The 9,530-nt window shown below is 37.2% G+C and overlaps 1 protein-coding gene across 2 annotated transcripts; it reads left to right on the top strand.

Annotated features, from left to right (window-relative positions):
* Positions 1-1,833: 1,833 nt before the first annotated feature.
* On the top strand, positions 1,834-8,050 carry csf1b (colony stimulating factor 1b (macrophage)). Of its 2 annotated transcripts, none has more exons than XM_020585439.1 (9): positions 1,834-2,031; positions 4,101-4,214; positions 4,303-4,365; positions 4,479-4,649; positions 5,055-5,256; positions 5,342-5,478; positions 7,425-7,462; positions 7,556-7,590; positions 7,749-8,050. In XM_020585439.1, the coding sequence occupies exons 1-8, from the start codon at positions 1,990-1,992 to the stop codon at positions 7,587-7,589; spliced, it is 801 nt and encodes a 266-aa protein (XP_020441095.1). In that variant the 5' UTR covers positions 1,834-1,989; the 3' UTR covers position 7,590; positions 7,749-8,050. The 2 variants fall into 2 exon arrangements, with proteins under 2 accessions (XP_020441095.1, XP_020441094.1); XM_020585438.1 differs by having other exon boundaries at positions 7,553-7,590.
* Positions 8,051-9,530: the final 1,480 nt, after the last annotated feature.

Here is a 9,530-nt window from a genome sequence, read left to right as displayed (position 1 = left end):
CTGTTCACAAATGCTCTCCATCCAACCTCACTGAGCTTGAGCTGTTTTGCAAGGAGGAATGGGCAAAAATTTCAGTCTCTCGATGTGCAAAACTGATAGAGACATACCCCAAGCGACTTACAGCTGTAATCGCAGCAAAAGGTGGCGCTACAAAGTATTAACTTAAGGGGGCTGAATAATTTTGCACGCCCAATTTTTCAGTTTTTTATTTGTTAAAAAAGTTTGAAATATCCAATAAATTTCGTTCCACTTCATGATTGTGTCCCACTTGTTGTTGATTCTTCACAAAAAATTACAGTTTTATATCTTTATGTTTGAAGCCTGAAATGTGGCAAAAGTTCGCAAAGTTCAAGGGGGCCGAATACTTTCGCAAGGCACTGTATGTAGTTCCAGGAAAACATGTATTTAACTGTATAGCTAATATCTTGAAGCTGAGGTGCTGCAAAAAGAACATCCTTTTACTCTTGAACAATTGTCCACATTACTTAACAAGACCCCAATCTATATCTGATGGTGATTGTTACATTACTTCACAGCAGTTTATTATTAAATTTGTAACTTTTACACAAGCCAAATAGTATTTAGTATTAGTGTTATGTATATAATTATTGTTAATGCTATTTATATAATTATTTTAATCATTATCGCCATTAAAGACATGACATATTGTGTCCAACAGTCCTTCTGTATTACTTTGTTTTTTATTTAATAAATCACAGTAGAGTAATGTGGTGTCCTCTTTTGTAGTGATGCAAGCCTACAGTTTCAAATTTAACACACAGTAAATGACATTTAAAGGAAATATTCATACATTTGTATAATGAAAATATAGAAGCTAATGGAATATATACTGCTGGATGTTTAGCTGGACTCATTTTGAGTTAAAGCTACTCTACCTATTTTTTTCAGCCACTAGAGGGTCTAGTGAGACTTAAAACAATTGCTCCGTATCATCATGTCTTATTTCCTAGAAAAAGTTTTTACTCTGTATGTCTGGTTGTGACAAACTGTGCAGCCTGCAGCCTGAGTAAATCTGTCATTACAATGCTCTGCTTGCTGCTAATGTGACACAAAGCACTAATTATAATTCTTGATGCTGTAACATGTGAGCAACATTGTAATGAACTAATTTAGGCGGAGCTAATTTTAAATACTTTATGTTCTTGGGTAGTCTAATCTCAACAATGCATCATATTTCATTTGTTGGTCACGTGTATGAAAAGCTTTATCTCTGAACTTACAAGTTTCTAAAATTCCCCTCTGTGGCACAAAACGAAAGCACAAATAGTACATTTTACAATTTGTCAGCAAAAAAATGACACTTTTATAATGCTATGAATGTGTTCACAGTACAAGGGATAGAAGGTCACTTCCTATGTTAATAGGTCCAGTGGCAAATATTTTATTTCACTGTAGGAAATCCTCATGAAAAATAACTGAAGATGTTTATGTGAATTTGTGTCTGTCTCTCTGTCTTGGGTTAGTCCTATAGTAGCAAACTAAACCCCCATTATTTATTTTTGTTTGTTTGTTTGTTTTGGTGCAGCATCCGATTACCCCTGCAGCCTCTGCAAGTAGTTGTGATGATACAGAGTTTCAACAGCACGATGAAATGTTCGCAGCAGTGGGTGCTGCGAACATTTCATCAAGTTCCCAAGAGCTCTTTTGCACAAATGATCAAAAAACAGATTTATCCTAAATCGTCAATGAAAACAATGACAATGAATCTTGTTGAACAGAAGAAATGTGGGAGGTCTTAAAAACAGGCTGTCTGTCAGCTGACACAGTCAGTCTTGGTTTGAACTCACTCTGTGCAGGAGGAGCACATCAGGCAATACTCTGAAGAACAGTGCCACATCACAAAGTGTCAAATTTACTTAACAGCAAATTCCTTTTTGTGGAGTGGAACTGAATATATTAAAAGGATCTTTTAGCTTCAATGTGTGTGACAAAGGAGTCTGGAGTTTTCCATTGTCAAACACATACCAGATGACCATCCTTGTGTTAACCCTGATCCAGAGCAAAGCTAAGGTAGGTGAGATGGTTTTTTATAATCCCTGCAATAAGAATCCAACAATATGCCAAATTTGATGCAAAAGAACAAAGCATGCTTGTGTGAGACTGACTATGAGGCTTGATGATTGGCGGTGCAGTTTACTGAGCAAAACAAAGATATCAAGGAGAAAATAAATCATGTGATAGGTAACATTTGCATCATGTGTTCCTGCATTTGCCACAAATCAGTCAGATTAGTAATTTTATTACATTACATTTATTTGATTATGTGTCATCATCGGTCATTAAATAGGTTCCCAGCGAAACTCTGGCACCTTTGTTTATCTTTAATGTTTAAAATGTTTCATTTGCGGTGCACATACTTAACACCTTACTTAATCATGGTATCATCATGACACATAATCTGCAGGAACTGTGTGAAGTTTATGTTACATAATTCAGAAACCTAAACAAGAGTTAAACTGTACAGATCTGCATTACAAGAAAAACAGACAAGAAAATAAAAAAATAACAGACAATTTTAATACATCTCAGAACTCAGGCATGTTTTATTGTTTCAGTCCAGGGTTTTGCTGGTACTCACAGGTCAAGTGGGTCAAGGGGAAGATTACCTGCAATGTGTTTTTCATTATGTTTTAATCCTGAAACAAAGGATTTAAATCCATCTGGAGTCCATTTGACTGTTACAGTTGCCAAAACGTGCTTTGTAGAAGGCATCACCAGCTACAAGAAGCGTTTGTTGTTTTTCCAAGTCTAATTTCCATATTAGAAGGCACTTTTTAACTACAGCTTATCTAACACCAGAATAGGAGCTTCTTAGGTTTCACATAACATCGTAGCAAATCCTCTTGTTCGGACTGAGACTGCTGTATGGAGTACGTTCATGCTGAAATAGTTAAAGAGCCCCTCACCTTCAAAGCGTTTTTTTTTTTTTCTTATTTTCATTTCACCTCATAAATTTTTGCCCTCCACTGTACTTACAGGTGCATGTGCAGGTTTATCTTAAAGAGGGTTTCTGCTCCTCTGCTGGAGGTGGATGTCTGTTTGCTCCCCTGAAATCTGAGTTTAAAACATGGACAGGCAAACCAAATTTATTATGCTACAAATCTGAAAGTCAGTCATGATTTCCAATAAAAATATCTGAAGATTTCAGGAGTGCTGTGAAACCTGAAACCTCTGTTCTTAAAGCAACTAAATTTTCATTGAGCAGGAGTGTGAGTGAAAGGTTGTTTTTTGTTGACAGCAAATATGCCAGAGGGCACAGTGTTGGGTGTACAGTAAACTGGACCCTGGAGATTCCACTATTTATTTATTTGTACTATTTAACATTAGTTTAGATCAGAAACATTATTGACATTATTGAAGTATTATGATTGCCTCCCTGGTGATAGCCTACCTGAGTGCTATAGGTTAGCCCATCGCTAATAACTAAGCCTCCTGGTTTTCTGTTACTAAATTATATTTTGGATCAGCTGAGAGAATGAATAGATGCTGACATACTTTCAATCTCACAGGCACACTATAAATACATTTGCACATTTATTTAGACAATTTTATATGGCTAACACTATGTAATAACAATGCACAGCTACTATAGCTACAGTATGTTACAAGCTAAAGGCTAATGTTACACAAAATGGACCCTAACCACACTAACCTTTCAGAGGAGTTTGGTTCCTCAGAGTCTAAATCTGAACAAGGCTCAAACATATACAACTGAACCTCTCTAATATTCCCTCCTGCCATTGTGTCCAGATACATTTAAGCAGTAGTGGTGGTCAGTGCATGACACCTGGGCTCATTTAAATATTTGAGTATACATTAATCCTGGAATTCACAAAGAAGTACAAAGGCCAGACATGTTTTCAGAGGTTTTGTGGAACATCTATGTTAGACAATACATTTTTCTTAGCAGAATTCTTCATTTTGCTATTTTAGGTTGCATAATTTACTTGAGTAATGTCTTCTTGAGTAGCATTTAGGCTAGGCTAAAGTAAATGTTCACATGTGTGTCAGCTTGTCATCTTGAAGAGCTGAGGGATGTGATAATAGGCTTAATAAATGTTGATGATGTGTGGTTGCAGGTAAACTGTCTGTGTGTGCTTATGTTCCTGAGCTTCCCTCTCACTATGGCTGAGGTCCCTGGTCCATGCAGACACTCCATCACTAGGGAGCACCTACTAACAGTCAGGCATCTGGTAAGTTTTGAATATCAGAGTTATCTGGAAATGATGTGTCAATCATGTCTCACAGCCTAGGCTTTAATGTTTCCTGTTGTTTCTGCAGATGGACAACCAGTTGAGAAGTGGGTGCTCAATAACCTACACATTCACAGAACGAAGAAGTTTGGTAAGGTAAAATTTGCTTTATGGGACTTTTTCCTTCCAAAACCTTTGATACAAACTTTTTATTACTTTTATGCAACTTCCATGTTTATTGCCTCATGCACTGATTCTCCACAGAGCAAATGTTGCTTTGTAAAAGCTGCTTTACCCTGGATTCTGGAGCTCCTCACCACTCACTTCAAATATCATCGGGGTTCAGTCAATGATGGCTACGTTCAGTCCCTGAGAGCACTCATCCTCAACATCTATTCTCAGAAATGTGTGCCACAGATTAACGAAGAGCTTGAAGTGAGTGTGTGTTTCCAAGTGGTGATCTTGCAGCTTATTTCTGAGAAGTGATGAATTATATTTTGAATAATATAAAACATGAAAAAGAAAAATGTGATTCAAGGAACTGCCAGACACAGGAATATAAATCTGCAATACTTGTGAAACACAAGGCGAGGCAAAGCAAACTTATTTATATAACACTTTTTCATACACAAAGGCAATTGAAAGTGCTTAACACAATGCAGACAGATAAAACATTAAAAGTGCAGACAAAACGCACACAGAAAGAAACAAAACATTAGAATGAAAATTGGATAAAACTTTTCATGTCCATTAAAATCAACTTGTACATGACAGTACATGTAGCAATATGCATGAGTAGATACTGTACCTAGAAGGTGTGTGTTTCAAAATCTTCTGCAGGATAAGCCAGAAAGTTTTGAGATGCTCTACAGAGGTTCACCTTCAGAGGCCCTGCAGAAGGCTTTAGAGGTGCTGTCTGTTTACTGGGAGCTGGTGACGACAAGCAGTGCACCAATAGACTGGAGATGCCAGCACGAATACAGTGAAACCTCTGGCTCTACCACAGAGCTATCTATAGACTCACCCACACAACATTTCACAGGTGGGAAGCTCAATCTTCTGAAAAGTTCTGATGAATATGCAGATGTTTAAAGCTACTAAGATCACAGATTCTGTCTTTTCTACAGACAGTTATAGTAGGAAGCCAGTGACAGCCTTTCAGAGAAGACCTGTCAAAGACCTGTACAAGCTTGGTTTTATCATTGCCTCCATCTTCGGGGGACTGCTGTTCATATTTACTCTCTACTGTCTCATCACACAAAAGGTACCGGTGCTTATGTTGAGTTCATTCTTAATACTTGGGATGATTGACCTTAGTGTGAGAGGAACCACTGTTCAGCAGCAATGTCCCCACTGGGGAGTAAATAAGGAACACAGCCAAAGTTAGCTTAAGAAAACATTATGTGTGTCTTATTTTTACAAAGAATAAACTGTTTGATTCTTAATAATGTATGGTTTATTATTTTATAGAACTAGGGGTTTAGTTTACTTTTTACATTTATTTCAAATGTGCCATCCCTCTCTGAGCATGTGCGCCAGTCTGGTCACCCCATCTGCCTCTGAATATTAGATGCCAGATTGGTGGGCTACATTGGATTATGGTGATTTTCTGTGTTTTGTGAAGGAAAATCACATAAAACTTAGCAGTTGGCTCATTTGCATGATGTGGAGGAGAAGATACATTTGCTTTCTGTCCTCATAAATTGATTTTGTCTCATCCAGAGTTGACTTGAACGAGCTTTAAAGACCAGACAGGGTTGAGAAACCGTGAGGGACTGATTTCTAGTTCAGGATTCTTTATATCCTGGTTTATCTGATTGCATGCACCTAAAATCAAGACATAATTTTTTACTGGTGGAGTCCTAGTTAACTTTTATCCTGCAGCATCCTCTAATATACACTCCTGCTCACTCTGCTGCCTTTTCTCCTGCTTTTTGCCATAGTGTGTTGGTAAACCATTTTCCTATGTGTCCCTAAAGTCCTAATCTCTAAGGCTCAAACCCTCTCTGACTTTAATTGACCTCATGTTTACTAAGTGAGAATGTTTTTAAAAGCAATGCAAAGGCTTGAAAAGCTGTACAAAGAAATGGATTAAATTGGAAATCACATGTTACTTGGGTAGGGGCATATTTGTGAATATGCAGTTTAACAACTGCTAAATTAGCATGCTTGTGTTGATTGCTGTATTAGTTTTTTCACCTCAAAGCCTAGATTAGCAAACATAATTAATTGCCATGCCACATTAAATTATATTTAATGGTGTTTATACTTGCACAGTTATTTTTCAATGGCTTCTAGCTGGGTGAACTGTGTAATAATAGTGTACAGCTGCTCCTGTGTGTGCTGTGTAAAGGCAAGTTGGTCAGACATCTCTAAAACATTTCTAATGTCACAATGTACTGCTTGTAAGTCTTTGAGCCCTGTGGAAGAGTTCCTGATAATAATTTCGGCTATAAACTGTCTTTGGCACATGTGAGCACTGTCCATCTACACACAGTACGGCAAAGTTCATATATAACACATGCCTGCCCAAGCAGGAGCCAGACACACTGTATGGCTCTTTGAGTATTCAGAGTCAAACAAACCATTTCTTTCAAGACATGGAATTCTCATCACTGCTACACAATCTGCCTGCAACAGGAAGCATGTGTTTAAATCCTAATGGGAAACACTAAAAATACATTCTTCAAAACTGACCTGTGACCCACCCAGCTGAAAGTCAAGCTCAAGCATTGCTATATCCACGGGAGGCAAAGCAATCTAAACTTTATTACCAAGGACTGTGTAAAGTGATGCATGTGTCTAGTGTTAACTATGGTGAAATGCTCACATACATGCTGCTAATTTGAAAGTTTGTGCTTCACTGCTGAAAAGTGGATCCCAATAATGAAAATTTAAAAAAGGTTTCACAGAAAAAACATATTGAATCACCCATAGAAACCTTTCTACTTGTTACAGCATTGTCTTATACTGTCCTCAGTTTATTTGCTCAGTACATGCCAATTCTGTCATATTTTTCCCAGAGGCAAATCAATCATTGCACACAACCCTGTCGGTCACTTAACTTACAGTCTTTCATTAGTCAGAACTCTAGCATGTTACTTCAGCGTTTAGGAAAATGAGCTGTATTTGATGTATTTTCACTCACCCTGCAGTTGTTCACCATGTGTGTGCATTGATTTAATTTCAGATCTTTTCTTTCCAAAACAGAAAACTCACAGTCATCACAGATCATACACAAACACAAGGTAAGAACATAATAAACTATAAACTAAATGTTGGTCCTCTCATGTTTATTCAAGCCATTCTAATACATACCTTTGACATCTGGATTAAAGCAGAGATCTGCAGGAGATTGAGATGGAGCCACAGTAGTGTGAGTATCCCTTTAACCTACATCAAAGTGCCATGAACAATAAAACAGCAGGAGCTGGCACAGATTAAATATCTTAAAATGTTTCAGCCTCTAAAATATGGCTGTAGTTCACGTGTCTTTACATTCTTTGCATTTTCAGTATTTTTTTCTCTTCACAGGCAGTAAAGAGCACATCACTGCAGCAGCATATGGAGAACCTGTGAAGCTGTACCTTTTATCCATCAGGAACCAGTTTTCATATCAGTATCATGTGTATAATATATCATGCTCACATGTTTCATCAGAAGCTTCACAATGAGAAAGCAAAGACTGGCCTTATTTGGAATATAATGCTACAGCATGTATATTATATTTATGTATTCAATATTGCAGATATCTTTTCAAGTTTACATAAAAAAAGTTCTATTTTTACACTGCAGTAGTTATGTATGTTGAATAATGTGACTGCATTTCCTACCACTTCGCCGACTGTTGGTAATTTTGTTTGCCAAACCTTCCCACAAGTTACTGTATTCATTGGTTTAATGCCACTCAATCACTGTATTAAGAATAATGCTATCCAATTGTACATTTATATATGAACATGATGAAATCACATGTGAAGGGCAGGTAAAGACCTTATTAAAGCATTTAGGCCACTTAATAGCTTGCATGCTGTTTGACTTAACTGTTTATGAGGAGTGTTTTAATCCTTGCCAAAACAATCTTTCCCAGAACTCTGGAATGTAGTTTAGTTCCTTTATTATCAGCTTACAGTGATGATCAATATACAGTCTTTATGCAGCCATTTTCTAAACATTATGACCAAAGATTTGTATATTACATTTTACTGCAAAACAGTTTTAATAGTTTCAACATATTCTGTTATTGGTCTAACACACTGAATTGTTGATACTGGCAGAGAGGGGGAGGAACGATCCAGATACATGTCCACCAGTTGGTGTTGCAGCTTATTAATAAATGTCTTCACTGTACAGAGAGTGACAGGGTTTGGTGTGAATAATGGGCTACTATAGTTTACCTATATGTCACGCATGCATCACATTCACTCATTAGGGCAGCGAGAGAGAGGGCAGTGCATGGGTATTCCCTAATGCTGTCATGAGTTTTCTTTGTGTCTTCTCAGTGATGGTCCAGCCTAATGTTTTCTAATTGTAAATTAAATAATGTCTGAGTTTGAAAACATTTGGACAGTTACTTGCAGAATGAAACCTTTGTATGATTTTCAGAGAGGTTCACATCAGTAAAGTCTGCCAAAGCATTACCATATGATTGTCTGCAAGTGCACTGGCTTCTATTTTGTTTCTGAAGTATCAGAAGCGGAGGAGGAAAAGATGCCTGCAATATAACATTATCTCTAACACACCTAATTTTGCTGGCTACCACCTATCAGTGAGCAAACTACTGTTGCACGGACACTAATCCATTCTTCATCCCAAGACACTCCACTGCCCCGTTACAAAACAAGAAAAGTATTTCTATAATTTAATTTAGTGCCTATCTGCAAAGGATTAAAGGCAGCTGTGGAAGATGAAAAGGCAAGTTGTCTTCACCAATAAATATGTAGGAACTGCTAAGACCAGTTAAAATTGTCGAGGGCTGTCTCCCATTTCTTCTCTCAAAGCCTCTCTCTCCCACTCTTTTAACTTCAAAAGAAAGAGGAAACAGAACTTGCTGGTTGCTAAAAATATCATTGTCACAGTTAGGGGGGAAAAAAACAACCCACAATCTTTTGTTTCTCAGATGTAATAATTGCTAAAAAAATGGTGCAGTCTTAGACAAAAGATTCACTTTACACAAAAATGCACAATTCATAGCTACATGGATACAAACTGAGTCATGCCAGGTTAAAAATAATGACATTAGCTTAATCTGATTTAATATGGCACAGAAATGACAAGCTAAACATTTTTATATAAACCTGGGAAAAAAACAAAAAG

The sequence above is a fragment of the Monopterus albus genome, unplaced genomic scaffold, assembly GCF_001952655.1.
Source record: "Monopterus albus unplaced genomic scaffold, M_albus_1.0 scaffold365.1, whole genome shotgun sequence".
NCBI classification, from domain to species: domain Eukaryota; kingdom Metazoa; phylum Chordata; class Actinopteri; order Synbranchiformes; family Synbranchidae; genus Monopterus; species Monopterus albus.
This window is presented reverse-complemented; position numbering and strand designations above follow the sequence as displayed.

What these genes read in the sequence shown, in the direction of transcription:
- csf1b (XM_020585438.1), top strand. Translation starts at nt 1,990, where the DNA reads ATGACCATCCTTGTGTTAACCCTGATCCAGAGCAAAGCTAAG. An exon ending in TCACAGAACGAAGAAGTTTG is followed by an intron (nt 4,366 to 4,478) that starts GTAAGGTAAAAT and finishes GATTCTCCACAG; the next exon opens with AGCAAATGTTGCTTTGTAAA. An exon ending in ACTGTCTCATCACACAAAAG is followed by an intron (nt 5,479 to 7,424) that starts GTACCGGTGCTT and finishes TTTCCAAAACAG; the next exon opens with AAAACTCACAGTCATCACAG.